The sequence below is a fragment of the Gallus gallus genome, chromosome 17, assembly GCF_016699485.2.
Source record: "Gallus gallus isolate bGalGal1 chromosome 17, bGalGal1.mat.broiler.GRCg7b, whole genome shotgun sequence".
NCBI classification, from domain to species: Eukaryota; Metazoa; Chordata; class Aves; order Galliformes; family Phasianidae; genus Gallus; species Gallus gallus.
Window position 1 is genome coordinate 10,579,506 of NC_052548.1, and position 24,704 is coordinate 10,604,209.

A 24,704-nucleotide genomic window follows, 5' to 3' on the forward strand; every position below is an offset into this window, starting at 1 on the left:
CTGCTGCTGCCTGCCTTCCTGTGTGCATTTGTCTCTTCCATGCAGAACCTGTGGTGTTTCCCTCACCCTCCAGTTTGCTACTGATTGTACTGAATGCATTCACTATCACAGCTCCACAACTCATTTGATGTGATGCTTTAATCTGGTTGAAATCATGTGTAAAATCACAAGGAAAGATGATGATTTTTACAGGAGTGCTGTTCTTCCAGCTTCGTCCTGTCAGAAGTGGCCATGGCTCCTGGGCTGCCTTGGAGCTGTCACTTTGCGGATAGCTCTGCAGTGCTTTGTCAAAATGGACCCCTCCTTGCAGCTTGCACAGTGTGTGTACCGTGTAATGAATGCCTCAGTATGCTGACTTGTCCAAACTATTGTTTGGAGACCGCTCCAGAGTTGCTGTTTCCTCATTAGAATAGCTTTTGTCAGAGCATCTTTAATCAATGGACTCCCCAGAGACAGCATTTTTAGAACTTTATCATACCTCTGCTTGGAAGTTCTCTGCACTGCACCTTGTGAAGAAACTAATGAGATGCTGTGAGAGTTTGGGCTACTGTTAATTAGAAAAGGTCTGAGGAAGAAGTACTGCACACACATTAACGTTATCTTCGCTTACACGTCTCCTCTCTCCCTCTGTCTCTTCTTTCCAGGTTGCACAAACAGCAGATGGCCTGGATGCTGACCTCTGGAAGGATGGCCTATTTAAATCCAAGGTCACACGATACCTGTGCTTCACAAGATCATTTTCAAAAGAAAATGTAAGTCTGTTAGCTGAGTGTCTGCATGATTTGCGTCTGTGCCTGGTATGTTCTTACCTATACAATCATTAATGTTGTGGAGCCAATTATAATTCAAGCAAGTGTTTAGCTGAACTGAGGTGACTAAGAAGGCAAACTGCAATGGCCAGATACTTGTGTTTTGTCTGTATTCTTTGGGGAAGGAAATCACTGGCAAAATCTGTAATAAAGGCAGCAGAAAAGTGCATGTTTGCATTTCAGCAGCTCCCTTACATGAGTTTCCTCTTCTTAAAATGGGAGCTGCATGCTCCAAATGATGATGAAACTCTAGCTCTAATCACTTGGAGAAGTATGTAAAGGTAACAAAGGAAATGCTAGTTTCTGAATCCGGGGCATCATACATGTTTTCTTCCAGGATTACCTCTTCTTCCTTTTTTTTTTTTTTTTTGGTGCTAATTCTTGAAAATGTGCCCACACTTTGCATACACTGCCCTGTGTTTGTAGTCTGCCAGTTTGGCTGTGAAACACTAGGCTTGTTGTGGATCGGTGGCAGTTGTGTGCTTACATCTCCTGTGGAAGGGGGGAGACCATATGCAGTGAGAGCCTGATACCTTCTGCTGTGTTCACTTAATTTTTCAGCTGAGGGTAGTGTGAAAACTTCCTCCTTTCCAGGAGGAACTGTTCAATTCTACAATGAATGCACTCCATCTAGTGGGTAATTCTGCTTTTCTTGGTGTTCTGGGTATTCTCAGGGACTGAATTCTCAAGGGTATGGTGATATCATTTTGTACTAGAGACTTTCCCAACAACTGAAAAGCAACTGTGACTTTGGAGCTTGATCACAGATCTTGAAATGAAAACCAAGGGCCTGCCAGTTCCCAGCTTTTGACCTTTATTCCATCCACTTTCCTGCCATCCTCCAGATTAAAATAAAGCTCTAAAGCTATGCTTCCTGGGGTCGACAGACAATAATTGTGCATTTCATCCTTGAATAGCTGCAGTAGCAGGAATAATAGCCCAGAGTAGGTAGGGAGGGTACCAAACAGAAAGATTTGTGATTATTCAGTATTAAGTTTGTCTGTGGCTACCTTAAATGCAAGGTTGTCAGAAATAATTACAGGATAGTAGCAACTACTGGCTATCAGAGACAGTGTAAATCCCCTCAGTCAGTGTCTGTTGGGCTTTGGCATGAATCATCTGCTCAGCATGGTTTGGGAATACATTTCTGATATTTATGAGGAGTGAATTAAAGCAAATGTAGCAGGAGGGCTGGGGGGGTCTCAGCTGTGCAGCAGACGGAGGTGCGAGAAGCAGCACAGGCACTGTGCCCTGCACTGGGGCTGTGAGGCAGCCCGTTGGGGCAGGCTCTGGGCTGGGACATTGCTGGGCAGCTGCTGTGCTGAGCCGTGCTCCCACGCCTGATGGCTGGCGAGGAGCTCCTTCTCTTTGGAGGCCAGATTTGCCAGGACTGGTCAGCCTGCTCACACCTGCAGGGATTCCCTCCCGAGGCTGCTCCTCCGTCCAAGCTGAACAGAAGGTGCAGAAGATGGCTTAGGATGAATTTTTTTTCTGTATTGTCTTCATGTTCATAAAGGCTGCATAGTAACTAAAGTATAGGGGTTTTTTTCTTACATACATGAGTGTAAATTGCTGGCAGCAGTGTTGGCTTTAATGAGAACTGCAAAGAAAATCTGGTCTCAAAACAATTGTGGAGGTTGTCATTCTGAATTGTTTTTTTAGCTCTTCAAGCCTTGATTAATAGGAAAAGGCATCAGTTCAGAATTCGTATGGACTCAAATGAAGTTCTTTGTTCCAGATGGCCTGCTTTTCTGGAGCACGGCTATGTTTGGAGCTAGAACTGTCCTTATTCAGTACTAATTAGCTAATACATGTAATAACTTTGGCTGTGTTTGCATGAACCATCTTCTTGTGCTGCGTTCTGCCATTGCTGTCACAGAAGTGTTGTGTTGCTCTTTCAGAAGCAGTGAGAGCACTAAGGTTACCTGATTAACTGTTTCTTTTCTCTCTTCAGAGTCACTTAGGAAATGTCTTGGTTGACATGAAGCTCATTGACATCAAGGACACTTTACCTCTGGGCTTCATCCCCATTCAAGAGACTGTTGACACACGTAAGTTGAGGCTGTTTCTTCGGTCTCATGCCCTGGTACCTGTGCTGTTGGCGAGCCGTGTCCTGGGCAGAGGGATGCTCTGAGCGTGGCTGTTCTATGAGGCACAGGCACATTTCAGGGTCGCTCTTTCCTGTACTCCCCAAACTCATTAATACTGCCTGACTGCCACTGCCCTGCTTGCATGAGTGGAAAGGAAGAACTTGTCCTTCCATCTTGCAGGGCTGGACTGGGCCACTAAGAGACAGAGCTGCCATGCTGGGGGATATTCACAGGCATGTATGAAAGCACAGGGTTTGTGCACAGTGCTGTGCTCGTGCACACACAGCTTTGTACCACCTGCACAAACACGGGCACAGGCCTCAGCACAGAGTGCTGAGATGTTTGAGCTTGCTGAGAGAAGCCAGGAAAAATACTGTCCTCACTTCTGCAGGGCATTGGTGACTTTCTCTCAGTGTTTAAGAGAGCAGCTCCTAAGCAGTGTCTTTGGATCCCCTGAGCCTCGTGGCAGCTGCTGATGCTGTGCTGGGTCGAGGCAGCCTGGCCTGCTGCAGGCACCGAGTGCTCCTGACTTCCAGTGCAAAGGGACCAGGGGAGCAGCCTGGGGCAGATGGCTGGACGGTTTGCGGGGCATGGGGTGTGACTGCACAGGGACTACACAGGGTGCATGCTGCTGGCACCTGTCCATGTCAGTAATGAGATCCAGACCTGTTATGGACAGAAAGGAGGCATGTGAACCTACTTTGCAGGGAATCATTCATCCGGGTCTGCAGCAAATAATGATTTTTTTTTAGTCCCTGCTGAACTGGTTCTGATATGAACACGTAACCCAGAAGTGAAAAGTTCTGCAATCTGGTACTGGGTGCAGTACTCTGGTACTGAGCCGTCCCCCTTCCCTGGAGAATTCCCCAGCAATTCCTGTGCACCCCTGGGAGTGTGGGGTGGTTGTCATCTGCGGGTGCAGTGTTCGTAGCAGTGCTGGTAGAAAGGTGAGAGGAGAATTTGTCCTTAATTTAAAATGCATTGGATTTGCAGCCTATATAGAGGCACTGTCTGTATTAATGAACTGGTGCGTATCCTTGTCTCCATTAGCATGACTGAACACATTTCGATTGACTGTTTATTATATGTTTACTTAAAATTAACTCAGGTTAAGCATGAGTAATTAATGGATTCTGCTCCTAAACCAAGTTTGCTGCAGACTGCAGACTCTAGCCAAGTGTGGAAGAGACTGAAGATGAAAGCAAATACTTGGCTTTGTACTTGCTGCGAAAGCCGAATCAGAGGCATGAGTTTTGTTTAAAACTGAATGTTTTGGTTATCTGAGTTTCTGTGTTCTCCTCTAAGTGACTCTTGTCTTACAGTAAAAGGTATAACATTCCTTAGTGGTCTTGAAAAAATTTTCAGTTGTGAAAGCCTTAAACTCTGAAACAATGTCCTAAAATCTGTTTTAGACATACCAAATAAAGGCATTAATTTTTCACAGCAGGAATGGACTAGAGTTCAGGGGCATAGCTACTGAACATCTATAGAAAGCAGCACTGTGAATGCAAAGGCGAGTGCACAGCTGCTGTACTGTGACACACCGCACTGCCTGTACACTTGTTGGTACTGGATGGTAGGTTTCAAAGGCCAGGACGGATTGCTTTCTCCAAGATACAGATTATGAAACAGGAGGAGCCTGTAGAGATAGGACTGCTTGCCATCTAGTGAAGTGAGGGCATATTTTTATACTGGAGGATATTTATTCATATTAAATTGGAGAGGTTTTATTTTCCAGATGCTTTCAGATTTTTCATTCATTGTCTGCACTTTTCATTTTTCACTTTATCTGTAAACTTCTGTCATGTCTTTTAAGTGTCTGCATGCACAAATGGAAGTCTCACCTTGCTGACATTGAGCCCCACAGATTATTTAGGAAGAGGTGGAGCAGATCTGTATCTGTGTACCAGTACCTTGTATTATCCTGCAACTGACCCTTAACTGGATGTGGATTATCTGCATGCAGACAGACAGCAGCCTTATTATACATTAAGTCATGCTACAGATAAGCCTTAACTTTGATGGCCTTGACTTATTCATAGTGGATAACATGGAAACAAGTGAAATTTCCCTGTGATGAAGCATATGGAAGGGCTGTGCAGGAGATGCTTCTATCCTTTGAATACAGCGCAGCCCAGTTCTCCTGTTGGGGTCCCAGTAGTTACTGCTTTGTAAATCTGGTTTTAACCCTACAAAGATGCCACATCATTTGCAGTGGGAGTATCACTTCAGTGCTAACTGACAGAGTCAGGACAGGTTGTTAGTGCTTAAAATGTGTGAGAGTTGGACAGGTGAGGTTTATTACTAGCTACTCTACGTGGCAGCATGTTTTCTGCTGCTCCTCAGCGCAGTTTGATTGGCTGTCTGGAAGCACTTGGCAGAACAAACTGCCTGGTTGCTTCAGCAGATACCAAGTCCTCTGAGTCAAATGCCACCTTAGAGAGATGAACTGAATATAGGAATTATATCATGGAATGCCTTTGGTTGGAAAGAACCATAAAGGTCACCCAGTTCCAACGCCCTGCCGTGAGCTGGTTCCCACCCAGTGGGTCAGAGTGCCCGGAGTCCCATCTAGCCTGGCCTTGGTATAGGGAAGTATAAAAACCACTTGCCTCTTCTTTTCTCAGTGCAATGTGCTATCATATGTGTGATGTCTTGTCTTCTCTGCAAAGGGAAGTAGGAAGTGTTGGTTTATCGCAGTGCCCGGTAACAAATCTCACACAGTATACAGAGAGTTCCTGATAGAAAATTTCCTCAGTCATCAAATGGCACTGTACTGTCTGGTTTGCTGACATATATCTGTTTTTAGCTCCATTTCCTGCCATGATTATCTGCCTAATATCTGGAGATACAATAAATAACATTTATACCCTGATCTTGCATTTAAAAACAACAACAATAACAACAAAAAGCCCTCTGTCCTGGATTGTTTTTGCAGAAGAAACAGCTTTCAGAAAGAAGAGGCTGTGCATTAAATTTATCCCTCGAGATTCTACAGAGGCAGCCATCTGTGATATCCGAATCCTGGGGAGATCTAAGCAAGCCCCTCCTCAGTACACGTTCATAGGGTAAGTAGCACTACTCCTGAAGCTGATCCCATATTTTCAGTTGTAGCAAGGCTAAGTGCCTTGTCTTCCTGTAATTACTAAGTAGGTGTTTGTAAGAACTGGAAAGGTCCGTATGATTACAAGTGTTACAGGTTGTGATGTGGAAGCTAGTTAACCTGGAGTCACCAACCCTGGAGGTGTTCAAGGAGTGTTTTTACACTGTGTTGAGGGACATGGTTTAGTGAGAACTGTTGGTGATAGCGGATGGTTGGAATGAATGATCTTGTAGGTCTTTTTCAGCCTTAGCAATTCTATGATTTTTTTGTTATTTTTTCAATAAAACTAGTTCTTGCTAACAGAGAGGTTTATGAAATTTATCTGTGCTTGATAGTTGTGCACATATGCGGCATTAATGTCTTCAATGTTGACTACCCAGGGAGTTGAACAACATGGGTATTTGGTACCGGATGGGCAGAGTTCCCCGCAACCATGAATCTTCACAGCCTGCTGCTCCTTCCCAAGCTCCATCTCCAACACCAGCTCCCAGCCTGCCAAGGTGAGTTTTCTGCTTTCCAGCTCTTTCTGCTTTGTGCAACGTGGCATACTGTTGTGAATACCCTTGCATGGTAGAATCAAGACCAGGGGCACCGCCTCAGTATGAATAACTGTGTGGTATATTTTGTAGTTTCAGTGTACATGTGAGTTACCCTGGAGGGTGGGCCAGAACTGTAGTCAAGCTGATTTGTCTCCTTGACAAAAGAGAACGAGAAGTATGCATACAATCTTTAATGGGTAGAGAGACAAGTTTTGCTCCTTCTTCAAAATCGGTCCACTCATGCTTTGAAGTAGTAGCCCTTTTTGTTTGTTTGTTTCTTGGACCCATCCACTATGCTTCTGGTTTCCAGCTGACACTGTGTAACAGAACAGACTGTTCACTTTGCAGTGAATGACAAGAGCAGCACTTTTGGGCGTACACTGGCATGGGGTCTGTCCAGGTTGTTTTCTCTATTATATGGTATCTGTGTGTGTACAAATGTATGCACAAGTATACTTAACGTATAATAGTAGTCCTATAATGACAGCTTACTTGCTGTATTTCTCTGGAGAAAACAGTGTTGTTAAGCAACAAACCAACCTAGACAGATGTTAAACTGAGCCATTTATACTCCTGGATTTGATGTGAAAGCAGTCATGTAAGATAGGCTTCTACTGGTGAGTCTGGTCACACTGAACTGCTGCCCCAGCCATTGCCAGGGGTCAGCGTGTTTTCTACAGGTCCCTTTGTTGTTGTTTTTTTGTTATTTTGTTTTGCTTAGTAGAGCAAAATACATATTTTTGCATTAGGCATTTGATGTACTGCAAGTATGTTTACAGTATGACAGTAACTGTTGAAAGCTAAAACATCAAAGGAGACAACAAAGAGTAATTCCCGGGAAGTTGTATACAAAGGCCACAATCATTCCAGAGAACGATGCTTTGAACTGTCCCTGAAAAACCTATTGAGTATACTTATAAAACAGGTGTGTATATTAGAGTCCTCACCTGCTCCCCAGACTTAAATCTGCTGTCTCTTTGACTTCTCCAAAGAGTTTGGGTGCTTTTTTTTTTCACCAAGAGGTTTGCTCAGTCACCAGGCATACCTCGGCTCCCTGCTTGCTGTCCTTCCTTGCCAGGCGCTGTGCATGCACGCAGAGGTGCTGTGCAAGCAGAGGTGCTGCCTTGTTTCTTGAACAGAAATGGAGGCAGAAGAGGTGAAAAGTCATCAGGCTTCTGGAAACATTTGCCTGTCTCACCAGGAGTTGTTGCACTGTTTTGAAACTCTACTGGTCATAAACTATGTGCTGGTGAGGGCCTTGCAAGATCAGAGGGAGAGATGTCCTGATTTTAGAGCACAGCTCTTCATTTTGTCTGCAGAAAATTCCTGCCTGGGCAAATTTCCACAATAAAAAGAAAAATTATCATAGAGAGAGAATGTCAATGGCAGTCCTTAATCACTAAGTGTGGAAGGGTCACTTTATAGCTGAGCAGGGAAGGCTGCAGAACAGCTTCAGAGCTATTGGGAACAGGGCCAAAATTAGAGCTCAGAGCATCAGCAACAGTCTGAAAAGAAGTGTTTACAAGGCTTATATATTTTATAACCTCTTGTTGTACAGTTTATGGTTTACAATGGCTGCGAGGAAATTGGATCGGTTTTGTTTTACTTGCCAAATAAAGCAAATGTCAAAATAGTCAATATAAAATGTATTCTAATTTGGCTGAGTTAAAACAGCCAGTATGCAGTGGAATAATTGAATGTTACATTAATGCCTCCTAGTAAAAACCACCTGTCTGTCGCCAGCTCTGCTCTCGTGCCCACCGTGTGATTTAGAGATAACTTTTACACCACCAACCTGATCATTCAAAACATCTTTCATGTCTGCTTTTTACTCTGATTATTTATTATTCAATATATTTTTTAAGAAATAGAAATATATATAAGGGTGCACCCTGGAAATATTTCATTATTATGGGAAACGCATGCTACTTGAGAAGCCTTTTCTAATACTATATCAGTGGTGTAGTAAGTTACTCGAGTTTAATGTTTGTGGAAGACTGTAGTCACAAGTAACCTCTTATTTTTACATCACCATGGAGAGATGCGATTACAGCCATAGCCAGTTTGCCATTTTATTCTGTGCGGATGAATTCTGACGGGAGCAGCAATGAGTTGCTCTGCTACTGTGAGTGCTAGGACCAAACTGGTGAGCGGTGCAGAATGGAGCTCTGTGGAGATCCTGCTGTTAGGCCAGTCAGGTATTTATGCTATTCTCTTCAGTTGCTGGCTAGCTTTATAAAGCAACTTTAAATCAAGATGTCATGCTTGGGTCCTTCTGAGCAATTGTTAACTCTTGAGTATAAACTAAACATGTGTAAACTAAACATGAAAAACAGAGCACTGAGCTTCTGCACAGCAAACGTGTCTGCTGGGGAGAGCTCCTTACAGCGGGAGGTTTTAGTTTTTATACCAGCTGTGTTCACTCTGCTGGTCCTTGATGTAGGTTGCTGAGGGCCATCAGTGGAGGCTCATCAGAGCTTTGTTCTGTGTCAGAAGTTTGACCTCTGCAGCTTGCTGCTTGGCAGAACACTGCTTCCTTTCTGTGCCAATGGATTATGGCTCACATCATAGCTGCACAAGGGGAGGCTTTGTTTGATATTCTTGCTGGACTGCCTATGTTACTTTCTGGACACTTCTTGGTGTTCCGTACTGCAGGCATCTGTCTCAGTGGTCTCTAATGGCTGCAGCAGCACATCCCAGGAAGGGTGGCACACTGTGCTGTTCTGAGAGGCATCAAGCTCCTTTACTGTCTTTTCTGTCCAAATCCTGTGACAGCCCCTTTGCATTCATGGCAGCCTGGAGAAGTGCCTTTGCAGACTCCCGTTCTGGAAAGCTGCTACTAAAGAGCTGTTCCTGTTGACTTGGGTCGCCAGTGAGTAATCAGTGTGAGTGCTTTCAGTTCCTCGCACTGTGATACATGCGGCCTCCAATACTAATAATGCCAGTTCTGCACGTGACTGCATTTTAGGTACAGTGAGTAATGCTGCCACAGGAGAGGTGCCAATAACAGGCCATTCACCTGGCCTTTGGCATGCTTCTGTTTCATCCAGCCTGCAAGTCAGTGACTGCAGCCTGCATATGGGGGACCTTCAGGAATGCACGTAAGCAGTGCCTCAGGGCTCAGACCCTCTCTGGCTCGGGCTCTGCCTGTGCTGGCAGAGGGCTGCTGTGCCATGTTCCCTTCTTCTCCAGTCCACTTGCAGCTGGATCAGCTCCTGTGAGCCCGGTGCTGACCTCTGCTCGCTTTGCCCCACTACTCCCGTGGCAGCTGCAGCTCCTGGTGTATGTGCGGCCCTTCGGGAGCTGCGGAGCACCACCACTGCCGGGCTGCGGCCGTTTGTCAGCTGTGAGCAGATGTCAGTCAGCGCCGCTGAAGGGTGCTTTGCAGTGACAGACATAATTGCACTTAACTTTGTGTGTGGATGTTATCAATCTGTGACAGATACTTTGGGAAATGGAGTACTCTGATTGCAGATGATGTGTCACAGGCGTTCAATCTTCCTCTTGGAGAGACTGGGATTCAGTCACAACTTTTGGTTGTTGATGTCAGGTTTTGAACATGTTGATACTCGCTGACCCCAGAGCCGCTCCGTCACGCCGTGTGCTGGGCTGTCACCTGCAGCGTGCTGGGAGGAGGGCATCTTTGTGCCCTGTGGCCATGGCGGGGCCTGGGCTGCTCCTGGCCTGCAGGGTGAGCCCACAGTGAGGGGCTGGGCAGCCTCTGCTGGGGCCCAAAGTCTCCATCACCGAGCAGAGAAGTCAGGTTTTCAAACTGATTTATTAACGGTGTTTGAACTTTGTCCTGTGGGCTTGGAAAGTGATCAGCGTGTGGCTGCCTGCTGCAGGATGATGATGTGCAAGAGGTGGCTAATAAAGCTAATAAAGCAGCCATGTGGCCCGGCTCAGTGGCACGCCAGCCCCGCTCTGTGCAGTGGGGGAACTGCAGGCAAGAAAGCCTTTGCTTTCCCTGGTTTGTAAGTAGCAACAGTAATATTTAGAAGTAGCAGTGTTAACCTTTTCTTGAAGATGTTTGGAACAGTTTTCTTGGAGACTGTACAGGAGAAAGTCCTGAGGTTTCGGCGTTTGCCTGTTCCAGTGAGGAGCACAGCCAGGACTTCAGGAAGCTGCCATCGAACAAGGACAGCCCCCGCTGGCAGCCCAGTAGCTGGGGTCTGCCTCCAGTCATCTGAATGAAACACTGCTGCATACAGAGTGCTTGGGGGTGGATGGCTCTGATTTGACTGGAAGCCATTCAGAAGCCTGCCTGAGAGAGCTCTGTCAGTCCGGTCCCTCTACGTTCTGGGTGGAGATAAATTTTTCTGATAAGTTTTACTCTAGAGCTCTTTTGATGAAACTAATTTGCAATTAATAAAATATATTCTTTGACTTGAATGCTCAGATCACTTGAATCGTGAAATGCAGCCAAATATTCTTGTTTTCTAATTATTTACCCTGTTAGAGACCAAGGATGGCATTGCAGGCTGCGGATAAAAAGCAATGAGATGGGCGTTCCATTGAACCTTGGAGGAAGTGTCATCAACAGACCCACTGCCGTAGCTGCAGTGATGTGTGTGCGCTGTGTGAGCCCCGACCCAGTGCCTTGTTTGACTGGGTGAACAGCACTGGCATGCATTGATCCAGAGTCTGCTTCCCATAAGGAATTTGCTATGAAACTACACTGACCGTATGGCTTGCATCCAACTCAGCTGGATGAAGATGTGCAAAAATTGGTTGCAGTCCAGTACGTTTTAGTGGCAGAAAATGACGATTAGGAAAAAATGTTTAAACAATATGAGTGGTTTCCAGGCACAAGATTCCCTTGCAGTGCTTGAGAAAAAAGCACATTTTCTGTAGTTGGGAAAAGTTGGATTGATTTAACTGATTATGAGGATGCGTTGAAAAATTCTGGGGAGTTCTCTAGGTGAAGAGGCTTCAATATCCTTAGAATTATTTTTCTTTATAGAGCTCTGCTCCTGGTATAGTAATATTCCTGAAGGCATGTTTTCTTTAGGGTGTAGCATAGGGTCGTTAAATACGAACCAAAGGTATTCATTCAAAGCGGCTATGTTCTCAGTTGTTAAATAAGCCCTATGGGGGAACTGAGCATTTTTTTTTCCTAAAACTTGTATGTTGTTTCCTATTTAATATGATCTCTGCCACTGTTGATTTGTAATCTGTGCTTTCACCCCGAAGTGCATGTGGTTGTGTTCAGATATTTCCTTCTTTAAATCAATCACTTTCACCATTTTCCAAAACACTTTTCAAGTTTATTGCTTTTAGTAAAGTGTTTGGACTGTCATTATTTATTACTGGCAAAGTGCTGACAGTGTGCTCTTCCCAGATGAGTCTTTACAGAGGTATTTGCTCGGCACGGTGCGGGGCTGCATGCCGGTGGTGCGGGGCAGTTTGGGACTCGACTTGGCACGGTCCCGGGCTCCGCTCTGATTAATTTGGTGGGATTTAAAGTCCTAGCCCAGGAAACCTGTGCTGCACATAATGTATCTTTTTGGAGAATTTCTGCTGCTTGGCAATTTTACCCTACGGCTCCATTACTGAAGAGCTCACGGCCCCGGTGAGCACGATGAGGGCTGCAGAAGGCTGCACTGCTCCCGTTGCGGCCCCCGGAGATGCTGTGCTGTTCCACCTGGAGCATGAGCTGTGGCCGGAGGGCTGAGAGCTTTGGTGCTGTCCTCTGCCCATAACAGTTTAATGGGCTACAGATCAGAATTTCAAGCAGCGTAAATTAAACTTGTTGGTCTTTTTCTATTGTTTGGCAGCTGTTCCATCCCAGTTGCTTATATTCTCTGATCTAAGTTAATCTCCGTACAGAGGAGCTGCAGGACCTTCATTCACTTCGGGCCATACATTCTGGCTGCCGGTCTGCAGGTCGCGCTCCGGTGCAGCTCCGCGCAGCCCCAGGGCTGTGGTGGTGGCCGGGCGGCAGGGCGCCAATCCCCGCAGTCCCAGTGCGTGCAGAGCGCAGCGCGCTGCCTTGGGCAGGGTCGGGACGGGCGTCCTTCCCAGCACTGAGAAAATGAAGTGGTTGAATGTGAAAGTGGAAAGAATCACTCGCTCCCTTTTTCATTCTCTCACGCATTCGGGCTTTTATAAAAATTTTAATCTGGCTCCACCAGTTCTCATTGATTTTTGGGAAACAGGATATTTTAGTAGTTTGGAATGAGATGAAATGCTTGCAAAGCCCATATGGTGCTTGTTTTAGGCGAAGGGTCAGCAAGGTTTTAGAAAGTATTTAAATATTTGGTTTACACGATTAGAATAGATTGTCTGGAATGGAGTCCATTACCCGAGGTGGTTCCTGCCGCAGTTTTGTTTTTCACTGCAGTTCTTTGGGGTATGAGGTAGGTGTTCTGGCAGCGCAGGGCCTGAGCACAGTAAAAGTTAAGGGCTGTGAAGAAATGCTGTAGATGGGGTTCTGGACACTGCCAGAGCCATAGGGGTCTGTTGTGGTGCTTTTTGTAAGCCACGGTTTGGAAAATCCTTTCTGGCCAAGTGAGCAGTGGTGCACCCACGGCACGGCACTTAGAAGTGGGCTTTTCCTCTACCCACAGGCAAGGCTTTCGAGTGGGGCTGTGTTTCTTGAGAGGTACAGCCTGACATTAATTTCTTGTAGGTGTGTTTTTGCCCTTCTCCAGCTTTGAATGTACTTAATCTTTCTGTCCTCAGTTTTTCATGATCTTTGCATGCTCCCTCGGTTAGGGAAAATAAGCTCTTTTTATTTTGGGGTATTCCTGTGGGACTTCGCAGTACCTGCAGCACCGTTCTCAGGTTCACCCGGTAGGCACTGCCTGACAGAGGGGCGTCAGCACACAGTGCGGATCCGGGTCTGGGGCTGCAGTGTGTGCTCTGTATGGGCCACGTGGGGCAGCTTCTGAGCCGCTGCCTGATCCCTCTGCTGCCTTCATCTCATCCAGTTGGAGACCAAACGCCGAGCATTGTTCTTTTGCTATATGTTGTTGATATTTTTATATGAATTATGAAGCATCCTTTGATATCTGGAATTTCCCCTTATGCTCTTTTGTTACTTTTTATGAGTACTTTCTCCCTAACTTCAAAAGCAGTTCATCACCTCTGCGCAGACAGTCCCTGATCGCTGGTTTGGAGCTGTTGGCCATTCCTGGACCTGTTTTATGTGTTTCTCTCTAGAAACATTAAAAAAGGGCCATGATGTGTGCAGACCTCAGACCTTCTCTGCTTGCATCCAAAGAGTCTCTCATTGTATACTGCTTCTGGTGCTGCTGCACGTAGACACTTTCTATTGGTTTAAAATATAAAAGAAAAACTAGAAGTAAGACAGCAGTTAAATCTAACCTGGCCTGAATTGTGGTGCTGTGGTTGTTTCTTCCTAAATTACCTGCAAATTATAACATATTGGGAAGAACGTGTATTTCAATCCCTCTCTTAACCTGTGCAGGAGCAGTGTGCGTTCCTGTTGTGGGCGCTGTCTGCCCTCCTCTCCTCCTCCTGCTGCTGCTGTGGGGCAGCAGCTCTGCACCTCTGCCTTCGTGCAAGGGGAGGGCAGAAATCACTTATTTGATCGTCCAAAACGGAAGATAATTGGCACTAGGATAGTTCACGTGAGTTGCCATTCCTTGACGTTAGAGATTCCACTGAAGTACTCATAATTACTGTTAATATCTTTCAGTGGAAACTTTCTCAGTGAGCGAGCACTGTGAAGCAGTATTTAACGGCATGCTGCTGGCATGATAAGAATGCAAATAAGCGTTATTAGCCTAATGATTCTGCTGTCACCATGGCTGTGCGGCAGTAGTGTTGTGAATATGTCATGCAGCACCCGTGAATTTGGAAAGTGTGTCAAAACACAACTTCAATTAGTTTGCTCTAATTATGGCTCTAGAGAGTTCATAACTATATTGCTTCTCATTAAAAGGGGTTTTCTTATATGGACACACGCAGCATGTGAAAGGCCGGTGCGTGGAGCGGGGGAGGAAAGGGCCAGTGCTCCAGGAGCATCCCAGGACCCCCATGGCACACAGCCCTGCCGGGGGCTCTGGGCACAGCCTTCCATTAGTTCCAAAAAAAAACGCCTTGGAACATCCCTTGGTGCTGAGATGGAGATCTGAGGAAGGTTTGCTCTGACAAAGGAGCAGGGCAGCCGTGGTGCTGAGGGTTCTGTCCCCGCATGGCTTGAGCGCGTTCCGGCTCTGCAGCACTGGGGAGGGGCTCTTGTACTCGCAGGTGAGCAGCTGGTGAGGGGTTAAAACAGTAATTGTTTAAATCTTCCAGGCTTTCCTCCCAGTTCTGTGATAATTTGATGAAGAACTTCACCCTAATTAAATATTCAAATTAGGAATAAGTGTCAATATGGCTTCCCATTGCCTGGAATGATGATTAATTGTATTCAAAACTCTAGTGGCCGCTGTAATCTAAACCAAACCGTTGTTCTTGATTATTTCTGCAACACATTTACCATGTTTTTGTTTTAAAATTTAAACCAGTAATTGATTTGCCATATGCCGCAGAGCTGCACATACTTTCACGATATGTGTTTAGGAACTTGGGGACTCTGTAATTGGGATTTTTTTGCTTTTCAGTGGCAGCCTCTCTTTTTCTTTCTTTTTTTCTTTTTTTTTTTTTTTTTTGTCTTCTACAATGCAAAATGATTTGGCTTTCACAATGCATAAGGAAAATGCATTATGCAATCAACTTACTGGGTATAAGTTATATCAATCTTGGCCAAAGTTTGCATTAATTTAAAATAAATTAGACTTTGTTTCCCGTTTTTTCCCTACAATGTCATGCTTTTAAAGAAGAGCCGATCTCATTGCAGCAGTCCTTACCTCTGTCTCTCGGCCTTGGCCCCACATAGCACAGCCAGGGAGAGGTGATGAAACAGCACAGTGCTGCCTCAGATTAGAGCGGAGCGCTGCAGGCTGAGCACCCACACAGTGCTCACAGTGCCGGTGGTGCTCCATGTGGGTCTGGGCCAGCAGCGGCGCTGGGCTTGGTGCTTGGTGCTGGTTGGCCAACAGAAACTGCACATACAGAAGGGTGGAGCCTCTTGCAGCAGGTGCTGGGATGAACTTCTAAAATGCTCTGCTTAGAAATTGACCTTTTTCAGTCAGATCTGCTTTGCTTACGTGCAGAGTATTTCCTACTACTTTGTTTAGGTATGACAAAAATCATCCTCAGTACCAGCAAGAGGATTTCAGAAGGTCTTTCTGTTGGCCATTCTGATGCCTCCGAAAGTGTTTTTGGATACTGCTATTAAAAGAAAAGCAAAACGAACAAAAAACCCGAACAAATGAGGAGCCTGCAGTGCCTGCAGGCAGCACTCTTCTGGTTTATAGCTCGTCCATGACAAAGTGCCTCTGCTGGCAAAGCCCCATACGGATTCTGTTTTAACAGAACACTGTTAGCCAAATTTGAAAATATTTTCATGCCATCTTTTTTGTTAGAAATAGTTCTGGGAAGAACAGCAAATTCAAACTGATTTTTGCTTTTTCTTATTTTATCCACACTGTTCACCATCAGCTGCATCAAGATCTAAAAATATGTGGTTCTTCTCAAAATCTGCCTTCTTAGTAAGGCAGACAGTTTCCAGATGATTTGCTCAAAAGATAAAACCTGCTGACTGAAAACATGGGTCTGATTTCTCCTGGACAATATCCAGGGCTGCTGCAGCACAGAGCGCGGGGTTCCCTGGCAGTGGGCAATGCTGGGCACCCTGCAGGTGGGCAGCTTTCCTGGGTGAGGTGATGGCCACTGCCTTTGCATTTGTGCCAGACTGAGCCCTGCAACGAGTGTCATTATTGCATGTGGCAGTGTGATCCAGAAGATTAATGATAATGTTTAATAAAAATTCACATGGCTCTGAGATCAGTATTAGAAAAATACAGGTTTGACTTGCAGGGCACACTTGCGGCTGCCTGCAGCAAGAGTGATGGGTAGCATTTGGCTGCTCTGCCCTGGGACACCTCAGGAGCCACTTCAGCCAATGGGAGCATCTTCTGCCCTGCAGTAACCTTGTCTCCCTTTCTCTTCTTCAGGCATATCTCGCTGACACTTCCTGCTAGCTTTCGAGGCAAAAGTCACAGCAGCCGCCTGGATTTGGAGCACCAGCACTCAAACCTGTATGCCATATCAGGTAAGCTGGCGCATGCCATGGTTTCTCTGCTTCTCAGTAACCAGAAGGTTAACCAAGTTAAAGCAGGGCTTGTTTGCATGAATGGCAGGTGGGTGGTGTCTGTGAAATGCACCCCCAGATCTGTGTAGGTGCCATTTAAGCACTGAGCACCAGGAATGCAGAGGGACTGCAAAACACCTGGGCAGAAGTGTTGTTAGTAGTGAGCATTACTGACTTCTGAGGAGATGGCAGCCCTCAGGGAGGGATGCAGCTGCCCACTGTGGCTCCAGGTGAGAGAACTGGTGAAGGCAGGACTGGCATAAACTTTGCTTGTCAGGTTTTTCGTGACCTTCACTGGTGAGTTGTGTCAGACATCTCAGCACATGTCCTGGGAGGCTCATCCTGCATTGCAGGGACGAGTTTTCATGCACACAATTCTTTGCTATGTGCAACATGCTTGTTAAAAACAAGTGATGTTAGGGCAAATTTAAAATCAGAGGTGGAGATTTAGATAAAGTTTAGATGAAATTTAGATACAGGTTCTACTTTACTTTTAAGAACTATGTGCTCTCTCTAGCTGTGACACTCTCCATTTGCTAATCCAGGCTGGTATGCTAATACTGGAGCTGGTGATAGCTTCCAGATGCTAGTGTGGAACTGCCTATGAATATTTTTGCTGGTTTTTATTTTTACATAGTCTGTAGGGAGGATATGTGTTTAAATAGAGCGCTGAGGATCAAGCTCAAACCTCTGCCCATGTGGGTATAGGTAATTTTTTACTGTGCTTCAAGACCACATGGTGGGTTTGTTTTGGAGCCAGGGTCCCCTTTGAGCTGTCCCTGACAGCTCTGCTCTTCTGAAAAGGTCCTGCCTTGAAGTGCATGGTTCCTTGGAAGATGAGAATTCTGAGAAGGAATGCAGCGTGCTTCTGGGGCCCAACACAAAGAGGCAGAGGTACTCTACAGAGCTGCACTTCAGAGCCTCTTGCTCCTGCAAGTGCTGAGAGCTCTCCATTCTGGAAGCTATTAACAAAGCGCAACAAAAGGACTTTGGGTTCTGCAAACTGAAGAAGAGTGTTACATGCAGCTGTTGTGCAGGAGTACATTTCACCTGCCTGTCCTCTTATGGGGCTATCTTGTACTCTAATTCATCTAAGCAGTGCAGGAGATTTTTCCTTAAAATTAATTATTTTTGAGCACAGTTACACCTGAACAAATATTGTGATAGCCACAGTAGAAACACAGTAGCAGTTTTCTCTTTGTTACAACATTTTTGCAAGGGAAGAAAAATATTTGCTTTAGACCTAGCTCTGTCAAAACCTAATGAAAGTGAGCTCCCTTCACCTGGCTGGAGCAGATTCTCAGGACAGCTTGGAAACCCAGAAGCAGCAGCAGTGGATTTGGTGGGCTGTACAAAATAAGTACTGCTTGTGCATGATCATAGAAGAGGTGGTGGCAAAAATGTTCCATTCACAGGTCCTTTCCGTTAATAGTGAGTGACACTTCTTACATGGGAACATGGCACTAATTCATGTACCATAATCAAAGGGTTATTTAAGAGGTAATCTCTGACTGAAACTGCAGCTTTGAGTTCCTAAATAGACGGAATATAACAGTGGCATAATTCTTGTCAGTACTCGTTTTTCTTGTTACTTTCCTGCCCTAATAGATTTAGAAATGTAAGGGAAAGCATGTTCTGTTCTCGTGCTCACAAGGCCATCCTGCACAGAGGATGGCAGAGCTGTATTTTCTCTTCTGATACAGCATCAAAGGCGCTGGTGGAGGCAGCGGTTCCGCTTGAGTGTTGCTGGGCATGACCCTGCCTCTGGGACTGCCTCTGCTTGCAGCATGAGCAGCCTGGAAAAACAACCCGTTCTGCAAATATCCTGAATGTTTTACAAGATAGTTATAGGCAAAGCGTAAAACAGACCTACAAAACTAGGCATGGCATCAGTCCTCCACGTTTGCACAGACACATTTCACTCAAAGTCTGTGGCTGGGTTTGTTCCCCCTCACTGCACGTTCTCCGCCTGGCGTGTTGTTACACAGGTTGCTGTGTGTACCCGTGGTGTAAATGGCTATTGCAGCTGGGGGGCAGTTCTGAAGAAACGCTTTTGTCATATGAAACATCCTTTGTGTTGGCAGGGATCTTTGTGCGTAGCTCCTGAGTGCTGCAGCCTTGTCAGCAGCTGTGATGAGGTGCTGGGACAATTCCCTGTGCGTACTTAAACCTTACCGAGGCAGATTAACCCCAAGGCATGTGGTGGAAACCATTCAGAAGTTTCCTGTTATGTCGGAGCAGTTCTCAGCCAGTCCCTTTTATCCATGCTGCAGTGTTGGTGTCTCGCTGCAGTGCCATAGCAACAGGAAATTTACGAGTGCTTCCACACTGCTGCCCTGAGTGCTCCCTGGCCAGGGCTTGGGGGGGGGGTCCCGGCGGTGCAGGAAGGTGGCGGGGGGTGAGTGGTGGGGAGTGGGTGTTGCTGATGTGCACCCGAGCTGCTGGCTCCCTCTCTTGGCTCCTGGCAGAATAGAAGGCTTCTGGTTCTGGCTGAGGGAAGCAAAAGCCATTATGGGCAGCCTCTTATCTCCTAGATCTGGTGTCGCCTTGGTCTGAATTGTGGTGAGAAGGGGATAGGATATTTAGAGGGAGAGCTGCAGAGGAGCTGAAGGTCTGTGCTGTGGGCTCAGCATTGTCCTGAGCCACCCAGGGCTGCCCCAGCACGTGACACTGGGGAGGACTCGGCCTGTTGTGGTGAGTGAGAGGAGCTGCTGTTGTCAACCTGCCCTGTGCCTGAACATACGTGTTGCTAGAAATTGCCATATCCCCACTGGACCCATCCTCTACTCCTCTGTGCACATAATGTGATTACTGTTGTAAAGTTGGAGTTGAGGAAATAATGGTCCTGAAAGCAGTAATTACAGCTTTTGGCCATCCTGGTGTCATTTCCAGTCTCAGCAATTAAACACTGGGTGACCAGGGGGGGTCCTGGCTGCACCACAGATGATGAACCTGCCCCTGGCAGGATGCTGAGGGGAGGCCCACGCCTCCACGCCTGCAACACAGAACTGCTGCAGGAGGAGCTGCAATAGACCTGATGCTGCTGGGATCATGGTGCTTCAAGGAACGCGGTGCTGAGGACTGACAGGTGTAATATGCATGTTCCAATGGGCAGCAGCTGGAAGAAGAATATCCTGCTCTAGGCTGTCCTATCAGCAGCCACTGCTCAGTATTTCACAGGACAGACTTTCTTCATGGCCTTCAGCTTAATTAAGATGTTGTTGTGACTACATACTGCCTTCATTTCAGGCTGTGGCATCATCCGGCTGCGTACTGTTTTGCCTTATTGGAGCCACAAGGATGGAGGGAGAAGGGAACACTTACAGGCAGCTGTTGATGTTAACACATAGGGAAAATTCCTGAATGAAGTGAAAAATTATTTATAATAACGGTGCTCAAATAGAAGGGAAATAAGTCACTTTAAGGGTATATAAATTTTTATGATAGTATATAAACAGCCATAGCTTGCCTTGTCTCCCATCTATCCCTGCAGAGAATGAGGACAACATCTAGCATAAAGAAAAATATAATAAGAAAGCAGAGAAATGAATGGGAAGAGCTGGAGGATTGATCGCTTGGTGTATTTGTATATCCTGATGTAAGAGGTGCTGCTGACAGGTGGCCAGGTTTCTTCTGTACAGAACCATGTGTGTGCTGTCAGGGCGGTGCGAGCAGCCTTGTTCCGATTGATGAATTGCCTGCTTTCTTGATTAAACCTTCCGTCACTTAAGAAACAAAAAGGCTGTGTTTGGATGGCAGAGTGGGACACGTCAAAAAAATCTGTCTGCTTTACCTTTGTGCAGATGTTGGGCACAGACTGTAACATGTATTATTAAAATGAATGTGGCATTTACTGTGCATTATTTCTTTCCTGGGAGAAAGGACCTGTAAATTATATGCTAATAATCAGCTTTAACCCTTTCAGAAACTAAGAGATGTAGCAGTGTGAATATTCTTGCAGGCCTTGCTAATTGGATGGTCCTTAATGCCACTGCAGCTCTCTGAAGTTAATAACAGTGTGCGTCAGGGCAGGATGCCACTGCCTTGAGAGTCTCACCTGCAGGAAGTGCTGTGCTGTGTGAGTGCCAGCGAGCAAAGCCTGGTGGTGGGTGCTGCACTGCAGGTGCTGCTGGGGCTGTGTGCTGGGGGCAGCAGTGCAGGCCTGCTGGCAGGGCAAGCTGTGACTGCAGCTCCCAGCTTTCTGCACTGCTCCAGGTTTGGTTTTGCTTGAGTCGCTCTGACCTGCAAGCCGGGTGTACGTGACCAAGTTGCCATCTCGAGAAAAGAATTAAGGATGGAACAAGGCCTTAACATTCCTTTTGGAGCACGTGGCAGTACGTTGAATACTAGTTGCTGAGCTTGCAGGGTGAGGTTTCCACCTGCTCAGCCATGGGCTCTGTCTGGCACCGTGCCTCCCAGTGTGCAGTTCCTTGCTCATGGGGGGTTGAGGCCCCTGCTAGCCCTGCACACTGCTGGCAGTGCCCCGGCTCTGCAGTGAGGCTTTCTGCAGCCAGCTCTTGAGTCCTGCTGCAGGTGGGTGTCTGTGGATACTGCTGCTAAGCACATGGCTATTCTGACTGCCTCATACATGAAGTCTGTATGTACCTTCTGGAGTCTGATGCTCTCAGACTGTCAAGACAGAAATTGTATTACATGAACTGCATGAGCTACTTCTGTGCAGCCCCATCAGAATGTGTGTACAAAATAATTAGAGCCTCTTTGACCAATTTGTACTTGAAGCAAGTGCACAAACGTCCGAATGCTGCTCCAGCCGTCACCTTCTGGGCAGGAACCTGACTTCCATCATGTCACCCTCTGCCTCTGCAGGTTGCTGCTCTGGCATCGCCTGGAGATAACAAGGTGATCTGCAACCCTTGGATGTGACCAAGTTTCATTTATTTTGAGCATTTAAATATGGAAGCTGCACTGAAAAAAAAAAATAACCAACACAAACAGAGCATACTTTGCTGCCTGTTAGTGTACAGTGTTTCAAATAACTTGCTGCTTTGTGGCTTCTAGCCATGTCACTACTGCAGCCCCTCGTGTGGCTCCTGGAGGAGCTGAGCTGTGCAAGGGGCAGGGCTGCATCGTGGAGCTGCTGGGAGCACGGAGCCCGGCCCTGCAACACACGGAGGGTTTGGGAACGCACTGTGCTGACATGGATGTGTAATGCAGAGCTCTGGAGGCAGCAGAGAATGGAAAGTGCTGATAATGAGCTGGACAAACATGAAAACCAGTGGATTCCTGGAGGGAAAGTTACTTTCCTGTATTGGATAGTACTTATCTTAGCAAGAAGACTTGTCATTTTTTTATAGGTAGATTTCTTTGCAGGATTTATTTTACACGTTGCTCTTACGCAGCATGATTCCCTCCATGCTTTCTGAGCTCCATCTCTTAGAGCAGGGCCTGGTTCTGCTGTCCTGCTCCAGATCGTGCCCACCAGCGCACACCCAAGCAGCCCAGCCCCAGAGCACCACACGGCACATGTCACATAGAGGAAAAATAAGGAACAGTGGTCTTTCTAGATTAAGAAGTGTGATAAAAGTTAAAGTCTTTATAACATTTCTGTGCCCCTGTGTCAGCTTCTTTCTGGTTGCAAAATATCAGGTTATCTATGCTACAACTGCCACTTACTTCTCTTCAATGTGCATTTTCTTCTAAAAGATACTGTATCTTTTATCTGGATGTAATGAGGACAGACGTTTTAATCAGAGGTTAGTCATTTATTTTTGCAAACTATTGTTTTCCTTCATCATTTTTGCAGGTAATTAAATGGTTCGCTTGGCACAGTGTGTCTGCTTTATTAAAACAGGTAATTTTGAAAAAAAGAAAGATGGTATTTTTTGGTTCGCTGCACAAGAATTGCTTTTATCTTCATCTTCCTGTGTAGTTTCTGGTGGCTCCGCAATCCCCTCCTGTGTTGGAGCACTTCGGTATGCCCAGCTCTGCTCTGCAGAGGGGAGGCCCTGTGCTGCATTTTGCTGTTCATCCAGATTCCCATGTGTGCGTTCGTTGTGCTTCTTAAGAATCAAAGCAGAGCTAAATTTATTTTTTGTGGCACTGAATTTTAATCAGAACGGTCCAAAAGCAGACAAGTTGTGACACAGGCTTTATTCTGCACTGAAACCTCTTTTCTGGGCTGGGATTAAAGTCAGCCTGTTTTCCTGCCCTGCAATTCCTAGTCTCTGGACTTAGAGAGCTGGATAATCATCAAAACACAAAAGGCTCTATTAATAACCAGCCGTGCAGGGAGACTGAAGGCTGATGTAAAGTGCTGCAGCTGCGTCTTCCAGGCAGGGAGATGCGGTGCTTAATGCTGTGTTTAATGGGATTCAGAGGAGTGTTTGTGGTGGGCTCAGCTCAGCTGTGCCCGTTGTGGTGGAACGGGCGCTGGGCTCAGCAGGCTCAGCCCACGTGCCGTGTTCTGCTTAACCTGGTCTGCTCCAGAGCTGCATCCTTTGTCTTTGCCATCCCATCTTTGCATAGTGGTACAAATGCAGGATGTGTTGGCTGCGGGAAGCGCTGCTCTTTTCAGTGCCCGTATGCCGTTACCGACCACTGCAGGAAGTGCTGCGCCTTCGTTCCGTGCCGTCCCGGCTCTGCTGCACACTGGGGCCGTGCGGCTGCCCCCAGGGGTGCTGCTGGGGCCCAGCAGCTGCAGGATGCTGGTGGGGTCCTATAGTGACGCAGGATGGTGGTGCTGGTGGGGTCCTATAGTGACGCAGGATGGCAGTGCTGGTGCTGGTGGGGTCCTGTGGTGATGCAGGTGCCCCATGGCTGTGCAGTGCAGCTCACAGTGGTTTCTGTGGAGTGCGACCTCCGTGCGCTGCGCTGTGTTTGTTTTGCTTTTCTGAGTGCCGCAGTCCTGTTTTTTTATATAGGAAGCTGCTCTGTGGTTTGGATATTTAAACAGTTATTAACCGAGTGACAATTAACAGATTGCACCGACAGATTTTCTTTTCAGAACCCCTGAAATCGAGTACAGTTTGCAAAACTATCGCGGCACAGTAATGACAATGAATTTTGATTTCCCGGAACTGATATTAGACTCCTTATTAAACTATGTGCATCTGCTTTTAATTTACTCCAAATAATTGGAAAATGCAATGAAGCTTTCCAATTAAAGCGCGGCTTTATGCTGTTTAATAATACCCCCATAATATTATAGCTTACGAAGTGACAGGTGAGTTGGTGTATGAATAAAACATAAAGGCGGCAATAAGGGACAGAAAACCGGAGACAGTTGTTGGGGATTTTAAATGCTGGATGTAATTTGCATATATTAATCTCTTCTTTTCAGCCTTATCAGGCGTTCTTCAGTATTTGAAGTTAAAATAGCGCTGACAGGCGGGAGTACGCTTAGTTTTTTTAAGGATTTATTACTTGTATAATTTCTGATCTTTAATAAGCAGATATGACTGATCCTCATAGTTCTATAGAAATCGGTTAATTGTTCCAGATGGCGTGCACTGATTATGCAAAATTACTTTTCACACCATTTTTTTTTTTCTGATGGAGTTTGGAGTAAAATTAAATTTTTTATAGCTTTCTTATCATGCTGTTTTACAGTGGTTTTCGCACAGAAGTTGAATTTAATCTACTATATTACATTGACCAGCAGAGTTATTCTAATGTAGCATTTTGTGATTTGACAAAGAATAATAGAACACATCGCTCATTGTTCGTTACTGTGCTGCTAATAAAAAGGAGTTCTAGTGCAGAAAACCAGGCTGTTATTTATGAAGAATGCTTAATTTGCACCGTTTAAATGCAGAATTGTCACAGTGAGATGTTCTCTCTTTTGGATAAAAGACGCGGGCAGAACAAATAAAAATAGTCTCGTTGCTGCAGATTCCCTCTGAATCTGAGGGAGGACTCTGCGTGCCGGGAGGTGTGTCCCCATCATCCAGAGATGGATCTCAGTGGCGTCATTTCGTAATCCCTGCAGTGGGCCCATCCCTGTGGCAGAGCCATCCCAGTGCCATGCTGTCCCCATCC

General features: G+C 46.1%; 1 protein-coding gene across 11 annotated transcripts in view; it reads left to right on the forward strand.

Moving 5' to 3' along the window:
• MVB12B (multivesicular body subunit 12B) overlaps positions 1-24,704 on the forward strand; it is a 49,241-nt gene that overhangs the window by 9,012 nt on the left and 15,525 nt on the right. For all 11 annotated transcript variants that reach the window (XM_046901702.1, XM_046901703.1, XM_015279391.4 and 8 more), the window contains 5 exons: positions 645-752; positions 2,764-2,860; positions 5,838-5,967; positions 6,383-6,502; positions 16,570-16,667. In XM_046901702.1, coding sequence (XP_046757658.1) covers positions 645-752; positions 2,764-2,860; positions 5,838-5,967; positions 6,383-6,502; positions 16,570-16,667 — 553 coding nt within the window. The remainder of the gene's footprint in view (positions 1-644; positions 753-2,763; positions 2,861-5,837; positions 5,968-6,382; positions 6,503-16,569; positions 16,668-24,704) is intronic.